General features: G+C 44.6%; 1 protein-coding gene across 2 annotated transcripts in view; it reads right to left on the reverse strand.

Moving 5' to 3' along the window:
- ZFAND3 (zinc finger AN1-type containing 3) overlaps positions 1-25658 on the reverse strand; it is a 230188-nt gene that overhangs the window by 150912 nt on the left and 53618 nt on the right. For both annotated transcript variants that reach the window (XM_039531511.1, XM_039531510.1), the window contains exons 2-3: positions 16187-16227; positions 8570-8596 (exon numbers count right to left, since the gene is read on the reverse strand). In XM_039531511.1, the coding sequence (XP_039387445.1) occupies positions 8570-8596; positions 16187-16227 (68 nt within the window). The remainder of the gene's footprint in view (positions 1-8569; positions 8597-16186; positions 16228-25658) is intronic.

The raw sequence follows: 25658 nt of genomic DNA on the forward strand, positions 1-25658 counted from the left end.
TGTAATTAAACAAAGTTACTAATTGTATCTAACTGTAATGGCTAATGCGTTTGAGTAGTTTGCCCTCTGGTGACTAGTTTTGAGAGAACATAAGAGCGTCCCACAGCTCAAGTGGCAGTGATCTGTGTATGTAGAGCTAAAGGATAAAGCTGCTATTCCTAGATTTGAGCAGTTTAATCTAGTAATTGTGAACTGACAACCCAGTAGAGGCCTGACTTTTGAGGTGACACATAGTAGAGCGAAAGGTCATTTGACTAAAAACCGATACCTGCTGCATTGGCTGTATTCCTCCATAAGCCTGCTTCTTGTACCACAAGATGTCGTCCCGTCCCGTCCCCCCCCCCAGAGTGCAGAGGCAGACCTCTGTTAGGTATTTATATGGCTCCATTACCGTAATATTTGAGTGCCTCTCAATCTTTGATGTATTTACCCTCCCAATACCCCTGTGAGTTAGGGAGGTGCTATTACCCACATTTTACATATGGGCAACTGAGGCACAGAAAAGACTAAATGACTTACCTAGGGAGTCTCGGAAGTCCTGTGGCAGAGCAAGGAATTGAACCCGGAACTCCCCAGTTTCAGGCTAGTACCCTAAACATGACACCATCCTTCCCCTCAGCCAAACATGGATGAGTTATTAGTAGACCCCCATGTTTTTTGAAAATACAAAACATGAACTAAAATGGAAAACATAAAATTCACCACACAACAGTGGCTCCTGCCCCACAGGGCTGGGCCTAGCTTCCTGCTATGGGTGTTGCAGTGCTGCAGCACCACTCAGCTTTGGCCCAGCTGTCCCTCTGTCACAGGGGAGAGGGGGACAATTTGAGTGAGTGTTGCAGTGACCCCATGGGTCACAGCACCCGTTCCAGGGAGCTGGGCCCAGCCCAGCAGGACAGGAGTTGCCACTGCAGGCTGAATGTGAGGTGTGCTTGCTCTGCAAACACAGCCCCCAAGGTCTGCCATTCCCTCAGAGGCAGGACCCAACACCCTCCTCCCTCCATGGATAAAATGGAAAAAAACAAAATAAGACAAAATTCCCTAAGAACAAAACAAAGAATTTCCGGAGGCTCTAGTTATTGGCCATCTACCACTTACATAAGGTTCTATAACCTGATCACATTTGTCCAGGTACCCAATTCTGCTGAGCCCCTCTGGCCCATGATTCAGCCTTCTTGGTAGATGTCTAGCTTTCAATAAACCTTTTTCTTTTTTTTTTTTTTTTTTAAACCACTGAGCTAAAAGGTTTTCCCTGAGGAAAGTTTTGCTTGTAGTCTCTCCTTGCTTGTATACGTAATGGCTGCTGAAATGTTGTCTGTGTCTATCACGATGACTACTCACCTAATTTCTCTCAGTATCCTTAGTTAGAGGCAGTAAAGGGTCTGATTTCCTTCCATACCTAAGGTGTAAAAGCAGATGTAATCTAGGGGATGAGAAGGAAGGCAAAGCAGAGCTAACCTCCATGTTTTGTTGTGTCTTGATTGAATTCAGCAGGAGTTCAAATCACTGCAAAAACAAAGGCAGGCAGAACTGCTGATAGTTTTTGCAGCTGATGGAAGTATAATATTGAAGGGCACAAAACTGCTTTTTGTGGGTTACCTTAAGTAATGGAATGGCAATGAGGATTTCCTTATGGACTGGACTTGTGGACTGTCAGCCAACTGAAAAGAAACCTGCAATTTTATTAATATGCTCATTTCATTTTTTTCCCCCAAAATGAAACTAGACTCCCTGTAGGTGAACTAAGTGGTAGTTCATTAGCTTTAACAGTAGTTACTGGAACAAAGATAACAGGTTCATCTAGCATGTAGTAAAAAAAAAAAAAACACCTTATTTAGCACTTTTTGTCCCTAGATTTCTGAATAGTCTTGCAAAACACCTCTCCAGCTAGCCCCTTTTCCACTTGGTACCAATTTTTGTCCTAATGCAGACCCTGACCTGGAGAAGCAAGGGAAAAGAGGAAGTTTAGCTGCTTGTGCCCTGCATAATTTTCCACACAGCATTGGCGGCTTGGATCCTAGAAAACATGCAGTAAGCCAGACAGATATCCCATTGTATTTCTAAATACTCAACACACAGCTCTGAACAACAGGTGTCTTCAATGACAAACTAAATTCTATCCTAGTGACAAAACATGAATTTGGATCACGTATCTTAAAGGAATGAATTGAATGGTTGAAAAATGTGCTCAGAAACTGACCTCTTTCTTTTCACACTTAAACACTTTCTTTTATTCCCCAAAGGCTGCCTCGTCCCACTCAGAGGTGCCATGTTTTATTTAAAACATACTCTCTCTCAGTAACCACTTGTTCTAATTGGCAAAGCAAGACTGGGTCCCCAAAGCACACAGCTCGTTACATTCAGTTTGGATTACAAAAAACACGATGAAACAAACTGCATCGAAATGTACAAATTAATGGCTCAGGAGTGCACGACACGGACGTGGAATTAGATTGTAATATGGAACAAACTCCACAGGGAGGCTAGGGAACAAATCACTAGTGTCTCTATAAGCTACACAAGATTTCCAAATGAGCAAATACACAAAACAGAGCACAGGCTTTTCCATAACTCACCCAAATTGCTAAATATGAATAGCAGAGATTCCTTCCCCCCACCTTATGCACACATGTAAAAGACAATGGAGTTACAAGCAAGAAGGCTTAATGAATTAAACCTGCAGGTCGTACTGTCTAAATATGTAACTCATCTTTGCTTTCATGCTGACAATGCGCAAACATCAATGCAATTAAGTCATACTTCTAAACATTTTTTAAATCACCTGGGAACCAGAACACAAGGGACTAAATTAGAGTTGGTGTTTCAGCAGGCAGCATGGAGAGGTTAATGAGCTAGAAGTTAGATGAACAATATATTTATGGAATAGGAGGAAATGGCGTCTTCACTACAGACAACAAAAGGCACAAGACAAAATAAAACAACAGCTCTTTGTACAAAAATTAAACAAACACAAAGGCAAAAGGGGTGCTCTGCTCCACAGTCAGAGTTAGTGGGATTAGCCAGCCCTTGAGATAACAATAGGCACGGAAAATACGAAGTAATAAAACTGTTCAGGTAAAAAATGAATTAAAATTAAAAAAAGAGACATTGCAGTCTTTTCAGGCAGCCAGCACAGGTCACACTTCTAGTTAACTGTAAAGTGCAATTTGTAATGGTTTACATAAATGAGCCTCAAACTACCAGGCTGTCGAAGTCACAACAACTAAAAATCACTCCGATCATCTTTTGTGATCTTAGTTCCATGTCTCCTTAAACAGGAATTATGAAAAAGCGTTGAAGCAGTACTGGATTCTCAAGTGTAACAGAACTCATCACGGCCTCTTAAACAGGTAGCTTTTGTCGTTCCTCTAACACAGGGGTCCCCAATGCGGTGCCCACTGGCGCCATGGCGCACACTGGGGCGTCTAAGTGCACCCGCATACTGGCCGGCGGACAAGCATCCACCGGCGGAAAGTATCCAACAAGCAGCGGCATTCAGAGGCGTCGCTGCCGAAATGCCACCAGTTTTCGGCAGCGATGCCTCTGGATGATGCTGCTTGACGGCGGTATTTCGATGGCGATGCCTACTGACGTCGCTTGTTGGTGGCATATCGGCGGATGCTCGTCTGCCACCACGGTCCTCCATGGCTCGTCGTCTGAAAAAGGTTGGGGACCACTGCCCTAACAAAAGGGCTCACATACCTTGCATGAGAGCATTAACATTCCTGTCACGAAGAGGTTTAATATCTTCATGAGAAGCCAACATTAACCCCATTGGGGACAGCCTAAATCTACTAGCCTGTAGGAAATGTTCTTGAGTGCATTGGAGGCTTACCCGTCAATTGCTATAAAATTTAAGTTCCCATTGTATGAGTGTTGTGTTTCTACCCTTTGTTTTGTGAATAAACACTTCTTAATGTGACTAGATTAGATGCCATCTTCCTGATGCTGGGGACATCCAGATAGGAAGATATGAATTGTCCTGGGCCCATGCTCAGCTTGAGTGCCAGGCTTCTTAAAGAATCCTCCTTCCTCCCACCAATTACAGTGCAGCAGTGGATCCACTCTGTGGTGATGGCCTCCCACAATGCTTATACACCCTCTAATACTTTGTTGGGGGAAAGAAAGGGGTGGCATGAGGGGGAAGGGAGAAAGGAGAGAGCAGAAGGTAACTTGCAGATCAGCCCAGTGGCTGAGCCACCAGCCACGCTCCCAAAATCTTTGTTGCACACCTGTATATGGGGAGCCCTCATTAAGCGGGGCTCTTGGCATACAGGGAGTACACATCCCAAAAATGGGATCACCAATTCCCACCTCACACCAGTACTATTCTAATTCTGCTACAAGGGTATAGAACCCTGTAGTAATACTTCTGCGCCATGGCTATAGAGAAGAGGGCAGGATCCACCTTTGAAAGAGGTGTACATTATATTCACCTCACTGAGTAACCCAAAATATTGTATTCACCCCTCAAAAACTGCTGCATACTCCCCTCCTTCCCATCCTATACCCTGCACATACTGATTACCGGTTACACGTAGGGGGAATCTTCTACAGCATAATTTGTCACGGGTTGCCTCATCAACCAGAGCTAAATTAAATTAGGAATGCAACTATACTTGGATGAACTGATTTCCTAATCATTAGTATTTCTCCTCCAAAACATTAGGACTTTATCTTTTGTCTTGTTTGCTTATGATTTACTAATCAAGTTGCATTTAGAAGAGTAGTAAGTGCTTCCCACATGACCACAAATATTAGCCTGCTTTAATGAACCAGACAATGCTATCACCTGGGTTGTCACACTTTAGCAAGACTGAAGCCTCTGCAATGGTGCAAAATAAGGGCCAAATAGCAAGGTAAAAGAAAAAAGGAATTGAGGGGAGACAATGCAAATTAAGAGCATCAATAAACCAAATTCCAATAAAAACCTTAATTAAATGGAAGCTAAATACTTTTTCACAATCATGATTCTCCTCCTTAGTAAGTTTGATATACACTTGGATTCTCTGAGTGTTTACAAGTACTGTGACATTCTTCTCTCTTTGCATTAAAAACACAAAGCTTTAACCTGCAATTGGGGAGGGCTGTATAGAAGACCAAACAAAGATATGCTAAATAAATATCTATGATGCATCAGTACCCTGTATATGGGTATTTCCTGGCTGCCTACGTTAGAGTTATCATAATGGGCAGTGTAATTGGCTACACAATTTTCAAAAGAATGCTTATCAGTTTTAATGTGTAATACAAAATGGACTGGAACACAAAAATACTGCCAGAGTCTCAAATGCCAGTCAAGTGAATTTGCTTTAACAGTCTTGCAGTAAACATTCTGTATGCTACAAACACTAAGACAGACATGAATACAGTGGGAACCCACCACAATCAAAGATCCAGCCTAATGGAGCAATACAAATGGAGATGCCAGCTTATATTAGAGACTAACACAGACACCATACTGCAGCCCTCCAAAAAAAGGTGTCTGCATACAGACAGAGACCATGTAGCTTTTAAGCTGTAGATATTTCTTGCTGCTCTTCCAACATCAGAGCACTAAAACATGAAGCTCCACATCAGTAGAGAGGGTAAGCACCTAGACAATGCAAGCACATGGGATTTTTTGATATTTCATTTAGAAACAGAAGTTTCCTTCAGGGGCAAAGGGAGGAACAAAGTACATACATTACATTACAGGATATGAAACAGCAGTCTGCAAGATGCATGTATTTTTGTTGGAATTATTTTACACACTGCAGGCCAAAAGACTGATCGAAGGTCTGCTCTGCAGTTTACTGACACCAAAAATGGACATGGAAATGCACCCCCAATGAGTGTTTGTCAGGTCATCCCTGTGGTCGCTTTACGGCCATGAAGGAACCCTACTTTGATTCCAGCCTCTTGCAGCCTAGAAGAAGCAGAGTGGCGCTACCATTGTAAATCCAGGAAAATCACTCAGGCAGACAGATGAAAGGATAATTTCTGGTTTTACTGAAGAGTAACTCTTCCTCTCATTTAATGAGTTTCTAAACAAGTCATGTCTACCCCTTAAAAATCTGCTACAGCAGCAGGCCTCCTCAATGGAAGTGGCAGGGTTAAAGTGCATAGAAATGAATGTAGCAATTCTGCACAATCTGGGATGAAGAAGAATTCTGGGGAATAAAGATTTGCCACTGAAATGGCTTTTATAGTTTTCTATATCTACATTAAAAGATGAAAACCAAGGCAGAACGTTGGTATGTTGTATATGTGAACCCACTTTAGAGAATGCAGTGCCATTTATTTTAGCCCTCTTTTCTTGTTATATGCGTCCCTCAAACTCAAGGGAAAATAAAAATCAATACTGTGTTCGAGTAACAAAACTTTATAGTCTGACATATAGCCACTGCATATGTATTGAAACATATTGCCAGTTTGGTGGTCAGCAATAATGATTTCTACTCTATTGTAGATTCGGATTATAATTCAACAGGATTTTATTTGTCAAGATGGTAGGACATGCACACACGCACAGACTATTTCAAGCAATAAATGACAGTGAACCAGGAATCAAGATATTCAGGGCTTGTCATTTCTGATAATTTTAGAGAACTCATCACATATACATAATATGTTGTAGCACAGCTCAGAGAAAGAAGTGTATTCTTCAATCGAATTATGCTGATATAGTGGTTCAGGTAAATGTGGAAATCTTGTAGCATGGTTTAAATCAGAAGTTAGAGATGGAAGATACCTTGGGTCTAGTTCCCTCGTACATACCTTCAATTATAGCCTCAGTGAGAAGCACTACGAAGCCCCTTGAAGAGTTTTGTTAGAAATATTTTACCCCTGCTGATGTTCTAAAATTATTCTGTTCCACTTCTAGTGATCTCTGTGCATCTTTCCACCATATCATCTTGTACTGTGGCACTTACCTTTAATTTCATACATTAGCCCTTGGGCAAACTGCAACCATTACCTGCATTCCTTTTCCTTTCCTGTCTGCTCCATAACAACTACCTTCCTCTAGTCTGAGAGCAAATGGACTAAACGTGAAATATATTTATATAATTATTTAAGGAAAGAGTACACAAATATTTGGTGTTACTGAGGAGTCTTTGTTCCACAGTAGTGCTCAGAGTCTCAGGATTGAGACTTTGTTATGCCAGGTGCCATATAAACATATAGGAAAACAGTCCCTGCCTGAAAGACCCCTACAATTTAAGGGTGAGTTTTCATAAACAATCAGCATTGGCCTAACCCTGCTCCCAGTGAAGTCTATAGTAAGAGTCTCATAGACTTCAATGGAAGCACAGCAGGGCCAATGCTAGATGCTTTTGAAAATCTGACTGTCTAGTAATTCAGGCACTGAGCACTAACAATTTGCCAAATTGACAGGACAGGTTGTCGTAATGGTGTAGAACGTGGTGTCGGTGAAGTACCTAGTCTACCTATCCATTTGCATTTCCTCACTTACCATTCTACATTCGAATTTGAAAAAATATGACAATATAGCATTTCTATTTTGGATATGTGAGATGTCTGAAGTTGTTATAGGTTAGCAATCTACAGTGACTTCATCTGTGACAATTCAACATCAAGGTTTCCCCATACTGTACCTGTACTGGAGACAGTAGGGTATAGATAGCTTTTAGGCAACATTACAAAATGAAGACCAGCACACTGTAAAGTACTTTGCTGACCCAGGATTAATTTTAAGAGTCTCTGCTGAAAGCATTTGAACATTTCAGGATCTGTGATTTTTACTAATTCTTAAGTAAGATGGGTTTGATTTTTCTCAAAAAAAAAAAAATTTCTTGTTAATACCAAACTCTGGATCTGTGGTCAGGTTGAATAGTCCTGTGAACTTTCAGGCCTTTCAAGGTTAATACTTCAGTTTCTACCAGGGAGGGTTTATCTTCACATTTGTCTATAAAGTGCCTAGCATACTGCTGCCTATACAAATAAGATTAATCAATCCTTACAAATCCTGTGAAAGGTAGGGGAATACTATCCCCATTTTGAATATGGGAAAGTTGACAACGTTAGCAATCAGAAATTCCTAGCTCCTAGGCCCATGATCATGCTACTTTTCCTTTTTGACCACAAGTTAAACAAGTTGCCAGATCACCCCATATGTTCATCCCCATAGTCATTTAGCAGTTGTTAGGATTTGGCCAAACAAGTATTAAAGACAACAGCTCCTGGGCATTGCCCTTTGCTCTGACTAGGTCTGTGCCAATTTAATCCCATTTCTTATCACAACTGAAGACTAATTATGAAATACTCAAATGTGTCAGGGAAAGAAAGATCACATCAGATCATGATTATATATAATTTGGCAAGATTGAAATTATGGCAAAAAAGGTAAAGGAAGGCAGGAAGATACTGTTTCTGTAATTTATACTGCTATGCAAACCCAGCAACTATGTTTTGTTTCCTCAGTAGCATGTTTCCCTTCTCACCTGATATTTAAAATTCTACTTTCTATCAGAGTGTAAATTTTTTCCCCCCAGAGGAAGGGGATAGAAGAGATCCACCCTCCATTTTTTGTTTTAATTCAAAGTTACTTAACCACATAGTTACTAACCTTTTTCATTGTGTGGATTTCTTTTTTCTAAAAAGAAAGAGAAAGGAAACAAGGGTCAAGATAGGTAATAACACTCTGAAATTCTCCCCCTTATACAAATCTGCTACAACACATTAGTTTATAGCTTGCCACCTTATCACAAAAATGTAAGAGGAAGAATCCTTGGCATTTTAGGGTGTCTAAATTATGAACACAGATTTTGATGGTATTCTTGATAACTATTGTGATTCAATTTACAGAAGCAAAGTATAAGTCTTTGTCTTCCTATTTTAATGGTCTGACTGAAATACAACGTTACATTAAAAAAATCCACAGAAAATTAGTCAATCACTTAAAAAAAAAGAGGACAAGTATTAGAGGAAAGCATGCTAGTTATCACCTGTTAATGAATACTAGGAGACTCCTGCCATATGAAGATTATCAACAAGCCATAACGGAAACCTAAGATAGCAAAAGCAAGTTTGGCACTCCTAGATTATCAGTTCTCCCTCTGTCAATAATGACTAGTGGCAATCTGATCATTGATCCCAGACTGTCACGGTCTAATGGATATGGTAGCTTTAAATTCACAGAATTTAAATTCACTGTGTATTTTAGAAAAGAGACTAAAATGGCTCTAAGGGATCCTTGACATTTTAAAGTATCTACATATAGGTATGAACAATATCACTCTCAGTGTGAGTAACCCTTTGCACAGGCAGGGTACTTATTCAAAGGGGAAGGACTTTTCAAACGAGACTTGCAGAACAGGAAGAAAATCAAGAAAACACATCTTAAAGAAAAATCAATAAAAATCAAGGTTTAAAGAAGCTCCACTCCATGCTTGATTTGCTGTTTGTGCAGCCTGGAGTATTCTATTAACTCCAAGATATGCAAGATTGTCAGTTTATAGCTAACTATCAAATATACAGGTTGTTCGTAGAATTGCTGCAGCCGTGTTGGTCCCAGGATACGAGACACACAAGGGAGGTGAGGTATTATCTTTTATTGGATCAACTTTTATTGGTAGTAGGTACAAGCTTTCAAGCTACACAGAGCTCTTCTGCAGGTCTGAGGAAGGAAGCAGAGTATCAGTTCCCCAGATCTGAGGAACAGCTCTTTGTAGCTCGAAAGCCTGTACCTTCCACCAAGAGAAGTTGGACCAATAAAAGATAATACCTCACCTCCCTTGCCTCACAAATATAAAGCTGTATATTTGATACTTAAACATACTTGTATGTCTAATACTTACTTGGAATCTAAAATAAGACAGTTACCTTTTCCATAACTGATGTTCTTTGAAATGTGTTGTTCATGTCTATTCCACAGTAGGTGTGCGTGCTCGCCACGGACACTGGTGCTGGAAGGTTTCCCTCAGCAGTACCCGTCGGGGAGCGCCCCAGCAACTCCTGGAGTAGTGCCTCCATGATGCGGTATAAGGGGTGCTGTGCGCTCCCCCCACCCTCAGTTCCTTCTTGCCAGACAACTCCGACAGAGGGGAATGAGGGCAGGATGTGGAATAGACATGAGCAACTTATCTTGACGAACACCAATTACGGAAAAGGTAACTCTCTTTTCTTGTCCGAGTGATTGCTCATATGTATTCCACAGTAGGTGATTCCAAGCTATATCTGTTGGAGGTGGGTAGGAGTTCACAAATTCTCAGGACGGAGCACAGCCCTGCCGAACCCGGCGTCCTCCCTGGTTGGGAGATGATTGCATAATGCAAGGTGAAAGTGTGAACTGAAGGCCACATAGCAGCCCTACAAACGTCCTGGATGGGGACATGGGCCAAAAAGGTAGCCAACGAGGCCTGCGTCCAAGTCGAGTGCGCCTTCACAATTGGTGGGGGGGGAGGGAATTCCTGCCAGAGTACGGATGCACGAGGTGATCCAGTTGGAGAGCCACTGAGTGGAGATCGGCCAACCTTTCATGCGCTCAGCCAAGGCAATGAACAATTGTGAGGACTTTCTGAACGGCTTAGTACACTTCAGGTAGAAAGACAGAGCCCATCTCACATCCAGCATGTGGAGGCGACACTCCTCACTGGATGCATGGGGCTTGAGGTAGAGGACCAGCAGAAAATGTCCTGACCCATGTGATAGGCGGAGACCACCTTTGGGAGGAACGAAGGGTATGGGCAGAGCTGGACTTTATCTTTATGAAAAATCGTGTACGGGGGCTCAGAGGTCAGGGCCCTGAGTTCCGAGACCTGCCTAGCTGACATGATCAAACCAGGAAGGCCACTTTTCACAAGAGTTATGACCAGGAGCACGTGGCTAGCAGCTCAAACAGGGGCCTCGTGAGACGGGCCAACACCAGGTTTAGGTCCCACTGCGGGACAGAGGGCCTAACATATGGGAAGAGATGATCTAACCCTTTAAGGAATCGGCCAGTCACAGCATGGGAGAATACCATGTGACCTGCACCGGTGGGTGGAAGGCCGATATGGCCGCCAGGTGCACCTTGACTGACGAGGGCGCCAGGCCCTGGGCTCTAAGGTGGAGGAGGTAGTCCAGAATACTGGGCCACCAGGGAAATGCCCCACTCATCTGCCCATCTGAAGAACTGAGACCACTTTGCCAATTAGGCGCCGCACATGGAGGGGCGCCTGCTTCCTTTCCTCTCTACCTAACCATTGCGCAGCCATGCTGTGAGGTGGAGTGCTGCTAGGTTGGGGTGGAGGTGGCGACCCTGGGAGAGCAGGTCCAGGTGGGACGGCAACAGCCACGGCGGGGTGACCGCCAGGCCCGGGAGGGCCCCGTACCAATGCCGCCTGGGCCATGCCGGGGCAATCAGAAGGACCCGGGCCTTGTCTGACTTTATCTTTTCCAGGACCTTGCCGATCAGCGAGAACGGGGGGGAATAGAGAAACTGGCTTCACCAGGACAGGAGGAAGGCATTGGAGATAGCACCCCATCCCAGCCCCCCAGGAGCAGAACCGGGGACAGCGAACAAAGTTCCCCACACTTGGAAAAGTCTGTGCACCACCTCTGGGTGGAGAGACCGCTTGTTCTGAGAAAAGTTCCTGCTCAACCATTCCGGGCACCCGGCAAACGAAAGGCCTGTAGGCAGATGTCCTGGGCTATACAAAAGTCCCACAGCCTGAGGGCAGAGGATCAGGCCCCGCGCCTTGCCTGTTAATATAGAACATCGAGGCCATGTTGTCCATGAGGACCCTGACCATCCGGCCCTCCACGTGCGAGCGGAAGGCCTTGCACGCCAGCCATACTGCCCTGAGCTCCTTGACGTTTAGGTGGAGGAACAGAGCCTGAGCCGAGCACAGACCTTGGGTCTGAACATTCTCCACATGGGCCCCCCCATCCCAGGTCTGACATGTCAGACACTAGTTCCAGCGACAGGGCCCTGCCCCTAAACGGGACCCCTTGTAGCACGTTTCTCAGGAAGGACCACCACCATAGGAAGGTGATCACTGGCTCGGGCACCGTGAGGACTTTGTCCATCCTGTCCCTGGCCTGGGAGAACTCCAAGGCCAACCAGAGATGGAGGGGCCTCATCCCGAGTCTGGCATGACGGATCACATGATCCAAGAGCTGGAGGCACTCTCTAGCTGTTGTCACCGGAAACCTTGTGACCCTGTCAATGAGTCCCTCAGAGTCTCGAACCTGTCCGGTGGGAGGGAGGCTTTGGCCGATGAGGCATCCAGGAACACCCCGATAAACTCTATGCGTTGTATTGGGACTAACGTGGATTTGGTGTTGTTTACCAACAGGCCCAAAGTGGTGTGCATGGACAGGAGCACCACTTGATCTGGCACCTGCGACCAGGAGCTGCCCTTGACCAACCAGTCATCCAGAAAGGGGAAGATCTGGACTCCCCGGCGCCTAAGGTAGGCCACCACTACCGACATACATTTCGTGAATAACCTGGGGGCAGTGGACAGGCCAAACAGGAGGACTGTAAATTGGTAGTGTTCCTGCCCCACTGTGAAACGGAGGAAGCGTCTGTGTCCCTCGAATATACGAACGTGGAAGTACGTGTCCTGCAGATCGAAGGCGGTGTACCAGTCTCCGGGATCCAGGGAGGGAATGATGAAGGCCAGGGAGACCATGTGGAACTTGAACTTTGTTGTATCAACCAGGCAAGGTAATAACAAGCTTCAACAGGACTTTATTTTTACAGTGGAAACCTCTTTACCAAGCTGCGGCTGCTGCTGCACCCTCTGTAACTCTCACTCAGCCTCTTCAACTCCTCCCCCCTCCTTCCTGTCCTTTCAGACTCCCAACAGCCAGTGCTCCCAATTCTAATAATACAAGCAGCATCTAAACACCACAAGCTTCACTGCATACTGCTTCAGGCCTCGCAGGTCCAAGATGGGCCTGAGCCCCCCTCTGGCCTTCGGGATAAGGAAATAGTGGGAGTAGTACCCCTTGCCTTTGAACTCCCCAAGTATTGCTTCCAACGCTCCTAGGCCCAGGAGCTGCCCCATCTCCTTCTCCCAACTGGAGAAGGGAAGCTTGATTGAGATCCCTGATGAGAACTGGCAGGGTACCCCCGGGCATCCTGTCAAAACCGCCTTTTCCCTGCTTGCTTGCCCTTGGAGGACCCAGGCAGAGGGGCAGGCCAAGACTGCCTGTGTGGGGACCTCTTATAATCCCACGACTTCTTATAAGCTGTGTCATATTTTGACTAGGTGACCTGAGCGAGAGTCTGCTGTGGCTTGAACTTAGGTTTAGCTGGAGCCAGAACATAGAGACCCAGAGCCTGGAGAGTTGTGCAGGAGTCTTTCAAGCCATGCAGTTTTGTATCCATTGGTTTCACAAACAGAGCTTTGCCGTCAAACTGGAGGTCCTGCAGGGAGGTCTGTGCCTCACTGGACAGCCCAGAGAGCAGGAGCCATGACACCCTTCAGGGTTGCCCTGGCGGCCGCTGTGCCCTCCTCCACCAGCGTTTTGAACTCCTTCCTGTCATGCTCATGGAGGGAGTCCTTGAACTTGGGCACGGAGCCCCGCAGATTGAACTCGAGCAGGGAGCCCTGCAAATTGAACACATGCCAGCTCAGGAGAGCCTGGTGGTTTGCCACCCATAACTGGAAGCTCAAGGAAAAAACAAATTTTTCTTCCAAATGAGTCCAGTGTCCTTGTAACTTTATTTTTCGGGGCAGGAGCTGGTTGGCCCTGCCGTTCTCTGTGGCTGACCAACTCGATCACCAGGGAGTTAGAAGCAGGGTGGGTGTATAAGAATTTATGCCCCTTGACAGGTACAAAGTACTTGCGTTCTGCTCTCTTCAACATGGGGGCCAATGAGGCCGGGGGTTGCCACAGGGCATTTGAAATTTTTGCCACCTCTTCGTGGAGAGGAAAGGCCATCCTGCCCAGTGCCAAGGAGGACAATACATTAAACAGGGAGTCTGAGGTCTCCTCCATCTCTCCTGCTTGGAGGTGGAGGCTTTATGCCACTCTTTTTAAGAGAGTTCTTGGTGGGCCCTAAAGTCCTCCTGCAGGACGGAGGGGCTGTAATCGCCTCATCCAGGGACGGTGAGGAGGCTGGCGCAGTACTGTGTGTGTCCACCAGCACCAAAGGGTCCACCACCTGGTCGGTGTCTGGGCACAGTGCCGAGGATGTACATCCCACCGACTCCTTCCTCAGAGATCTGGAGAGGGGGGACGATGGTCCTTCTGAGGCTCCGGCCACCAAGCAAGCCTCCACTGGGGGCTACGTTGGGGGCCACAGTACCACTGTACCTGCGGTGGAGCCAGCTGTTCAGCCTGGCCCATCAATGGATGGCTACAAAGGGAGGCCAGGCTGACATCCAATCTTCCACTGTCCCTGAACCAGGAGGAGCGGTGGCGCCGAGAGCCATGCCGACGTGGAGGACCAGTACCGTCGGTAACAGCTGCTTCGCGACTGACGCCCGGGGCTGCGGAGGTGGTGCCGTGGCGGGGTCCTGGAGCGGGACACCGAACAGGAATGACGTCGACGTTCGTGCTGTGACTCGCTGCAATAGCCCCTCTGAGATGAGGACCTTTGGCATCGTCTGCCTCAGTCCCGGCGGTGTTTGCTCCTCAAGGCGGAGTGGTGCCAAGAGTCTCGGTCAGATGGAACCCAACCAGAAAGTCTGGTGGGCATCAAGGGCGATCCATGTGGACTTTGCCCTGAATGGTTGCTGGGCGGCAAATGGCATCGGGAATGTTCCCTCGACCGAGATCGGTACCGAGCCGGGGGCGACTGCAGAGATCCCAGCAGCGGCTTACCTCTGGAGCGTGGGGCCAACAGCGATGGTGCTCCTGGTATCAGCATGGATATAACATCCTGGGACGCCTGCAAGACCTCTGGTATGGAGGGCATCCAGACATCCCGGGAGGCCTGTTCCGAATGGGCCGGGCTGGGCTACTCCACTCGACTTGAGTCGGAGGCGTAGAGGCCGGTGGGAATCGAGGGCTGCCTGACATGGGTCTAGTTTCTGTCCCAGGTTTACTCCGGTACCGCGGCGAAGAAGGCCTCTTTCTAGCCTTCTTGGCATGCCTCGTGGACAGGGAGTGGTGCCGACTAGTTGATGACGCTGAAGGGTCACCACACATTGACACCTACTGTGGAATACACATGAGCAATCACTCAAAGAACTGCATGCTTCTGAGTACAAGTATATCAAAGTTTGTGGCACTTTATTCCTTTATGAAATTAATATGAACTTTTATATGATCTATGATCCACCAAGCAAGGGTCTTCCTAGACTTTAAATAGAAATTCCAAAAGGAATCTGGTGGGTATTTTATACACTGTTAGCTCAAATTTAGAAAAACAAACCAACAAACATGGATTTATGCATTCAAAATGAATGGCCAAAAAAAAAATAAAAAATGCTCAGGGGTCATTACATTTTAGTTTTAGGGCTCAGCCAAGAACCTAAACCATAAAAATGTTGACTTTTTTGCTTCAGCTTTTAATATTTACTTCTAGCTCCCTTAAAAGAATTTTTTTTAAGATATGGAATAATGGAAGAGCATCAATTACGGCAAAGTAAGTGGTATTAGTATAATGAATGACAACATAATGATTTCAAAATCTGAGAAAGTTAATGTAAGATGGGGCAAATTACGAGAGACTGACAAAAAGTTGATAACAGTTCCCAGCATTCTCCAAGTTTGCAACAAGAAAATACGATGCAGAGTTTAGGGTTAAGCCTGTTGGTCAACAATCAATGATTTAATGCACAAGTTGGATATTAAATACACATGGGCAGCAGGACTTATTTCCATAGCCACTCCTCTTCCTTTTATAGTTTCATCTATGCAAGATTTTGGTGTTTAGTGGCAAGCATAAAAATGTGATCTACTGAATAAAAAATTCCCAACCAGACTGATACATTCTGAAAGCTATGTCAAATGTACATGAGTTGCACTAAGACTGGAGCTCTACAGTTCAAGGGCAATCCAGACTTCTGTTATCTTCACTGAGTGAAGGTTTGATTGGTATATTTACACAAGAGGCTCTTGCTTTACATATATTGGAGACTGTGTCAACAAACCTGAGCAAATAAAATTAAGCATCAAAGTGAGGAGAATCTGATTTCACCACACTGACAAAACCTAACCCCACGCATAAACCCCAAAAGAGATGGCAACACTGTGATTTAGATAGTCTAAGAAAAAACACAAAGCCTTTTAGTGCACTTACCAGCGAAGCATTTGGAACAGAGATTCATAGTCTTGCTGGACCTAGGGCAAGAAAAAAAAAAAAGAAAGAAAAAAAAGAAGAGTAGAGCTAAAAATTCATTATAATAATTCTAAGCAATATACCAGGAGTTTTCAGAAGAAAAACAGGAGTAGGAGGGGGCAAACATTTAAATGACTAGGCACCTATACAAGTCATCAGTGGCAAAGGGCTGGCAGAACTGAAGGCGGGGCGGGGGGTTGGAAAGAATCTCGTTTGACAATCTTTCTTCAACTTGGGAAAGAGCTTTCAAAGCATGGCTTCCAAACATTTATCCTAGCATTCATAAATAACCTGTAGGATAACAGGTATGATAGACATGAAAAGCTGAATTATTCCACTTGAAACAACAGTTTTTCAAGCCTGGCACATCTCCCGTTGTAACATTTTAGGAAATGTTTGTACAGAAGAAAAACATGTCTACACAAGATTTGATTTGTCCAATATTCCTGATTCAGTTCAGACCATACGCCATAAAAGGCACATTTTGGGGTTACATGAGAAAGCACTTTCATAGAATCATAGACTATTAGGGTTGGTAGAGACATCAGGTTATCTAGTCCAATCCCCTGCTCAAAGCAGGACTTTAACACCATCCTGAGCAGGGTTGAAGTACATACTGGTAACCAAGAGGTTATACCAAAACTGCCCATGCTATAATAGTTACGAAAATAGAGGAACTCACTTTTCATGGGCTGTCTACCTGGAACTTCTCACTAGCACTAAATTAGCTATGTTTCTAAAGGTAAAGACAGATGTGGGAACAAAAACAACAGAGCCTACCAAAATAATTACATTTCTAGTTTAAAATCAAACAAGGCTGGAATTTTGAAAAAGAACCCACAACTTGCACAATATGTATGTTATAAAAATCTGGGCACTCAATGGAGACCATTGGAGTATCAAATGGCAAGTATTTCTATGTGTCTTTTCAGACCAATTACTTCTCAGATTAAATATTTTCCTGATTGAATTATAGAAACATTCTAAGTGTTTTGCAAACAGGGCATTTTAAATTATTTTCCTGTAACATATGAGTAATCATATCTGGATTTTCCCTATCTTAGTGCCAGGCATTTCAGGACATTAAGATGCTTCTGAATTCCTGCACAAGTGAAAGTTGATTTATAATTGACTAAAAAATCCCAGTAGAATACAGGTTACTGCAGGTATGAGTCAGACATACTTGCCAGCTACAGCAGGAGATGCACAGACACACACGCTAATTTTAAATATAAGCGGTATGTGCAAAGGAGAAACATTAAATCCTAGGAAAAGAAAAGCAGAGCAGCCCTATCTAGCCATACAAATACATCATCTGGTTGATATAAACCCAGATACTCAATATGTGCATTGACATTCTACAGATTATCTACCTTCAGAAGAACTGCAATTAAAAACAGCAGGTGAGCCCACACCTACAGCATTAGCATGCTGCAGTCCAGTACTCAGTGCTTGTGAGATAGACATTCTGGACTAACTCAATATGCCAGGCAGGAGCTTCTCTGCAAAACCGCCAAACCCCAAAGGGCAGTCAAGAGAAAGCAAGGCAGAGTAGGGGTGGTTCATACTGGTGACATCAGAGCTGGCAATGACAAAGGCAGCTTTCAGAGGCATAACCAAACTGCCTCAGCTGCTAGTTATCAATCCAAAGTCTTGATAAGATTCTTTTTTCTTTTTTTAAAAGCATGGACAGGGAAGGAAATATATTGCTACGTTAAAGGGAAAAATTGACACTCATTCACCGCACAGGAGCTGGATGTTTTGAACGAGCGGTGCTATAAACAGTCCCCACACATTCATCTTACGGGCTGAATAACTTCAGGTCACCACACAAAATCTTTCAGCTTCTTGTTCACATAAGAAGGAAAGTTCACAGTGGTCAAGCACCACACAGAAGAAAGGAGATGTGCTACTACATATTTGGCACATCCTTTTTTTTAACCCCACAATAAAAGAATAGAGAACAAGTTGAGCAGGTTGTACATTCTGGATCCAGTCTCTATTACTAAATTTCAGTTCAATGCTATGCAGCAAGGCAACTGAAAAACAAAGCAGAAAGAACCAAAATCAGCAAGATAGTGAAGAGATTTAGAATCAAATCAAAGCTCTAGGAATTGAGGTTGCATTCAGCCAGAAGACAAGAGGAATTAAACTGCCAATGCAAGAAATTAAAGATAAAGCAAAATCCTAAAAAGGCCTATTTAATTTTGGATACATTAACAGAAGCTGATGAGAAACTCAACAATTCTTTCTTACAAAGCTGTATCCTGTGTAGTACTAACTGCAAAACAGATCATCCTACCAAAATCCACCAGATTCAGATTCCAATCAATCCATCATTTTCCTTTAAAACAACATGGAAGACCTTCAGATGGGGGCAACAGTGTTTTCGACCATCAAGTCTGGTCGAAAAGGGGACCTGACAGTATCCGGTCAGATCTACTGACCCGACACCCAAAGTCTGGTTACTGTGGGCGGGGAGGATCTAGGTCATTACCCATGCCAGCCCCTACCTCAGCTGGAGCCACCTCTTATCTGTGTCAGGAGGCTGCAGCTCCCAGCCCCAGCTCTGCAGGCGAGTCCCTCCTGACCTGGGCAAGGGTGGGGGTGGGGAGGGTAGCAGGGGAAAAGCAGCAAGTGAGGAGAAGGTGGGGGGAAGACAAGTGGATGGGGGCAGAGCCTCAGGGGGAAGAGGCGGGGTAGGAGAGGTTCCGGCACTCCTACTGGAGTGTCCAGTTTTTAAATTACCACCAAGTTGGCAACCCTAATCCATCCCAATGATGTAGGTAGTGTCTAAACTGTAGCATTTAAGTGTAGACAAGCCTTTAGTCACAAAAGGTCACTTCAGAATTCAATGTACTTAAGTACTTAGTTAATGCTTTGCTGAATCTAGGTCTTAACTAGGGAAATGGACAAATGGGGAAGGGGTAAGAGGGCAGGCATTTATAACATGGGCCAATCCTGTTGCTCCAGAAGTCAACAGAAGTCTAGCCACCCACTCCACTGGAAGCAAGACTGAGATCACAACAAAACTAAATAGAAAGCAGTGCTTTCTTTTGGTTAGAGCACAGGACAGGAAGTCAGGAGAACAGAGTAATCCTGAGTCCGACAACAGTTCAGTTAAGGCCATACCATAGATGTCACAGAATCAATATTTTGAAAGTAAAATATATATGATTTTTTTTTTATTTTAGTGGCGTTTAGCAAAAAAGCCTCTACTAAATGCTACACATTGGTATACCTGGATACTATAGTAGAAAACATGTATAAGTATGCCAGTTACACATAGCTATACTCCAGAGGCAGGCAAACTACGGCCCGTGGGCCACATCTGGCCCACAGGACCCTCCTGCCCAGCCCCTGAGCTCCTGCCCCGGGAGGCTAGCCCCCAGCCCCTCCCCTGCTGTTCCCCTCCCCCGCAGCCTCAGCATGCCACACCGCAGGTGCAATGCTCTGGGCAGCCGGACAGCGCAGCTGCAGAGCCTCAGCCTGAGCCGCTGCTCTGCGCTGCACGGTGATGTGGCTGGCTCCAGCCACGCCGCCAGCCACCGGTGCTCCAGGCAGCACGGTAAGGGGGCAGGGAGTGGAGAGGTGGGGGCAGGAGAGTTCAGAGTGGTGGTCAAGGGGCAGGGGTGTGGATAGGGGTCGGAGTGATCAGAGGGCGGGGCACAGGGAGGTTGAATGGGTGCAGGGGTCCCGGGGGCAGTCAGGAAGGAGGGAGGGTTGGATGGGGCAGGAGTCCAGGGGGGGATTCAGGAATAAGGGGAGGGGTTGGGTGGGAGTTCGGGGGGTGGTCAGGGGACAGGGGGGAGCAGAAGCAGGGAGGAGGATGGGGGCGGGGGCCAGACCACACCTGGCTGTTTGGGGAGTCACAGCTTCCCCTAACTGGCTCTCCATACAATTTCCGAAACCCGATGCAGCCCTCAGGGCAAAAGGTTTGCCTGCCCCTGCTATACCCACTTACAGCAAGATCAGGTATGTAATACCACAAAAGTCTCACACTGGTTCTGTACAGTGCAATATGAAGTTATGATTTTTAACTTAAAGTGAAACTGACTAAAGGGTTCCATTGTATATTTCACTGTAAATGATTAATAGCTAACCCATTTCCCCAAAACACTGGAAGATAAGGCTGAAACTGAAAAATTCTTAATATATCTTCAGAAAAAGAAAGCCACTACAGTTGTTCATAAAGTTCAGCTGAATTATTTTTGTAAAGATGAGGAAGGTATCATGGTTCTAGAACTCCAAGTCAATATAGAAATGGGGAATCTTGTGCAGGGTGGATAAAAAATAAAAAAAAATCAAGGATTTTTTTTTATTTAAATTGGAGATTTTATTTTATTTAAATTACAGTATTTTCTTTTTACAAATAAACCTGTTTAAAATGAAATCTGAATTGAGAACAAAATATGTTAACGATTAAGCTTATTATAATCTCTTAAAACATTTAAATAAAGAAATATGTTGAAACAATAAGCCTCTATCAGAAAGTTTGTGTTGAAGACTACTAGTCTATATAAAGAATGGGGAAGAAGGGAGAGGGAGAGGGAATCTGATGGCAGGTCTACACTACAGCAGGGATAGATGCTCTTGAGATCGATCCACCAGCAGTCAATTTAACGGGTCTAGTAAAGACCCGCCAAATTGACTGCAGATGGCTCTCCAGTCGACCCCTGTACTCTACCCCCTACAAGAAGATTAAGGTAAATCGACTGGAGATTTTCTCTCATAGACCCCCCACAGTAACTCGACCTAAGGTACGTTGACTCCAGCTACGTGAATAACATAGCTGGAGTTGCATAGTGTAGGTCGACTTACCACGGTAGCGTAGACATAGCCTGACTTTTGAGGTCAAGCTTTATAAATATGGCACAACAGGTCATGGGGACTGATCCTGTGGGGGACCCAGGGACTGTGCATTTAATTTCTGGTAGGTTTCTAACCTCATATTTGCATCACAAGAGTCAACCTCACATTTAGTGATAGCTAATGGAGAATTGCATACTTTATGCATTTTACAGTATAACTTGTGTCTGTTAAACTATGGAGTTCTATAGATAATTTAAAGTTAGTATTCAGACATCCACAAATATGAATAAATCAAATCAAACCAATGGTATTGGCTTAAAGAGAGACTACGAAGTTAATAACAATTGGAAGGTCCAGTGTCAGAAAAGAAACCATTTAACTGAGGTAAAGTTACGCGGTAGATTCAGGAACTACAAAGTGAAACAAGCTACCCAGGTCAAGTGGCATGACATAGAAAATTAGAGGCAGAAGATACTTCAAGGCAGCTTGAAAATCCCTGAGGATAGAGAATGATCAGATGTAACATTTCTATAGGCCTCACTGACTAAAGGAAAGTTCATGTAGTAGAGAACACAATATTCCTTTAAACAGAGGAGAAAGTAGTTGCAGCAACATAGGGACTTTGATAGAGGAAGAAATTTACAAGTCTGCCCTCAAGAAAACCTAGTTGCAGTGATATTTACACATTAGCAAAAAGAAGTATGTTTAAATATTAGTATAACAAAAGAAAATTCTTAGGTAATTTGAACTATCTTTACGGTTGCCAATTTTGGCTGGATGTATTCCTGGAGGTTTCATCATATGACATAATCTTTAATTAAAGACTGACCTTTAATCCTGGAGACTGCAGAACAATCCTGGAGGGTTGGCAACCCTGTCTTTCACTTTCCCTGCTAATGCCTGCAAATTTCCCCAGTAGATGAAGCAGCCATTTTAAGGATTTATAAGCACGTATGTGAACACATGCCCTCTCTCACACACACTGCATTTTAAAGTCTTAACTCACTAACCAACATTTATACCCACCCCCCCACCACCAGATTTAAAAAAAAAACAAAAACACACAACTTTTAGGCCAAAGCCTCATAAGCCAACCTTCAGCCTAAACTAGAGTTTTGTTGTGGTGGGGTTTTTTTGTTTCTTTGGTTGTTTTTTTTTTTTAATGCAAAGGACCATAATGGAAAATGAAGGCTGTGCAGAGATGAACTATCATTGTAAAAATTAACATACTTGAAATCTCAAATATATACACTGGGATTATAACTTACTGGCAATCTGAATCATATACAGCAATATGAAGAGTTCTTTAAATTCTTTTACCATTGATTGTACTTTTCTACTTACTCATAGTGAAACTGTACTAAGATCTGAGCTCATCCACTCCAACAACATTTCAAAGCATTTTACTGGATTCTATTCACTATTCCACTAAGTATTCCATTTATCACTAGCAGCGTCGCTAAGCATTATCATAAAGTGTGGTACAACTCAAGGCACAAAACCCCGTTCAGTACCTGCCAGTGTTTTTGCAATAAATTATATAGGTACAATATATAATCCCACTTTTTTACACCAGCATGACTAAAATCCTAACTGCAAATCCTCACAGCAGAGACTGCTAGATGTATTGTGCTTAAGTACAGTAACTCAAATCTAAAAGATAGAAGACAATCTAGAACTTCAAGAATATGTAAATGGTCAATTTTGAGCATTAGAAAGAAACTGAGGAGAGATATCCAGAAAGCTATTTAATAGCCAAACACCTTCTGCTTTTCCAATGAAATCTATTTGCTGAAAAGCAGTGAGTGTAGCTCAGAGAAACTAATGGCTTTGTCATGAAATCATGTTTCACGGTGGACTGAAAATCTGTTTAGCTTCCTTTCACCACCCCTTGATTTTTTAAGCACATAATGAAAAACTAATACCAGATTACTCCTCCCCACTGCTAATAAGCAATGTAAGAAACCCAGTTCCCCAAACCTTGTCTGTGCTAGAAAATTTCTTAACCTTTCTCCAGTAACAGCTGACCTAGTGCTTCTAATGCAGGGGTGGGCAAACCTTTTGGTCTGAGAGCCACAATCTGGGTATGGAAATTGTATGGCAGGCCATGAACAGGGCCACCGAAAGAGGGGGACAAGTGGGGCAATTTTTCCCAGGCCCTGGGCCCCGCAGGGGCCCCAACGAGAATGTCTGGGGCTCCCCCCCAGCCCCGCCTTCCCCCATCCCCCGGCACCTCAGTGCACCGCGTCCAGGAGTGGACCTGGACAGAGCTAAAGCGGCGTGGCTCAGGTGGGGCCTGAGCTCCTCCTGCTCGGAGCCATGTGGTAAGGGGGCGAGACTGCGAGCTCCAGTCCCGCCGGAGCCAGGCCGCTGCAGCGCTGTCCAGGGACCAGAGCAGCTCCTGGATGGGTGCGCTGAGGCTCGGAGAGGGGGGAGGTGGGGGTAAGCGGTATGGTAAAGGGACCAGGGGGGTTGGATATGGGGCAGGGAGTCCCAGGGACAGTCAGGGGACAGGCAGGGGGCAGAGGTTGGGGTGGGGCGGGCGGTCAGGGGATGGGGAACAGGGGTTGGATCATGGGCGTTCCAGGAGTCTTGTCAGGACTCGGGGGGGGGGGGGCATGGATAGGGGTTGGGGCAGTCAGGGGACAAGGAGCAGGATGGGTCAGGGATTCTGAGGGGGACAGGAAGTGGGTGGGGGTCGGATAGGGGGCAGGGCCAGGCTGTTTGGGGAGGCTACCCTAAACCTCATTCAGCAGTTTGAGGCTTGCAGACAGCTATTTAACACAAAGAGCCAAGCTGTTATCTTTTCCCTTAGGGATACCAGCCCTTTCACTTCTCAAATGCCAAATTATAGTCTACATATAATTTCAGTGCCATAGGGAGAGTCATGTCAGGGGAGGGTAGCTTCATTTAAAATTAGCCACTTTAGATTAACAGTGATAGAGCCAAGAAAGCCATGGGGGAGGGATCACATGAGAAGAGCAATATCCTACACCACCTACCTCCTTCCCAACCCTACCAAGGCAGACCCCGCTCTCCTGTATTCCCTGAGGCTCCAGAGGAGTTAATTCAGTGGTTCTCAAACTTTTGTACTGGTGACCCCTTTCACATAGCAAACCTCTGAGTGTGACACACACACACTCCTTACAAATTAAAAACACTTTTTTATATATTTAACACTATTATAAATGCTGGAGGCAAAGCGGGGTTTGAGGTGGAGGCTGACAGCTCGTAACCCCCAGTAATAACCTTGTGACCCCATGAGGGGTCCCAACCCCCAGTTTGAGAACCCCTAGGTTAATTTAATTTTAGCACCCTGTGTCCATTCACATGCATATGCTATTTTGAGCATTTCAGTTTTCACAACATAGGCTCGTTCCAGATTCTGGAACAAGCTCAAATGCTCAGTTCGTGGAGTATGTACATAAGCTATACTAAAGACAAATCCACAGTAACTGTTGTTTGTGAGGGACCCCATTGAGCCAGTCTCTAGGAAACAGATGAATTCATGGAGGTTAAGTCCATTAATGAGTATTAGCCAGGATTGGTAAGGAATGGTGTCCCTAGCCTCTGTTTGTCAGAGGGTGGAGATGGATGGCAGGAGAGAGATCACTTGATCATTGCCTGTTAGGTTCACTACCTCTGGGGCACTTGGCATTGGCCACTGCCGGTAGACAGGATACTGGGCTGGATGGACCTTTGGTCTGACCCAGTATGGCCGTTCTTATGTTCTAACCTAAATGAACCCAAAGATATGGAGACAGATATGAGTCAAGGAAGCCAGCAGAGTATCAGAAACCTGGAAAAATCTCTGACTGGATGGGCTCAGGCATTTGGTCACAAGCTGCTGAAGTGGTTCAAAAGTTTTGGATTTTTTTTTTTAAGCAGAATTTTTTTTGTTTCTTTAAATAATCAAACACAGCAAGCAGCAAATATTTGGCCACACACTTCTGAAGCCCCAAACCATGTTCAGGTTTTGGCAGACTGATTTCAGCTTTTCAATTAAAAAAAGCTCAAAAAATTTTGAAGGAAAGCAGATGTGATTTTTTCTGCTTTTTAAAAAACTCTAGTTTTCGATCCAAAAAAGTTTTTGATGGAAAATATTTGTCCAACCCTTTTAATAAGTTTTAGTGCCTTTTAGCACTAGCTCAAGGGTAGGCAACCTATGGCACATGTGCCAAAGGCGGCACGCGACTTGATTTAATGTGGCACTCACACTGCCCGGGTCCTGGCCACCAGTCCAGGGGGCTCTGCATTTTAATTTAATTTTAAATGAAGTTTCTTAACCATTTTAAAAACCTTATTTACTTTACATACAACAATAGTTTAGTTATATATTATAGACTTATGGAAAGAGACCTTCTAAAGACGTTAAAATGTATTATTGGCACACGAAACCTTAAATTAGAGTGAATAAATTAAGACTTGGCACACCGCTTCTGAAAGGTTGCCGAACCCTGCACTAGCTAATGCTGAGAACCAGTGATACCTTGTAAAGGTAACTTTAAAAGAAGTTCTCAAAACTCGGTTTGTGCTGAGATGTGGAAGGTTTTTAAACTTTTATTTTTCCCAGGGCCGCCCCGAGGAGGGGGGAGAAGTGGGGCAATTTGCCCTGGGCCCC

This window comes from Mauremys reevesii, linkage group 3, assembly GCF_016161935.1.
Source record: "Mauremys reevesii isolate NIE-2019 linkage group 3, ASM1616193v1, whole genome shotgun sequence".
In the NCBI taxonomy this organism is placed as follows: domain Eukaryota; kingdom Metazoa; phylum Chordata; order Testudines; family Geoemydidae; genus Mauremys; species Mauremys reevesii.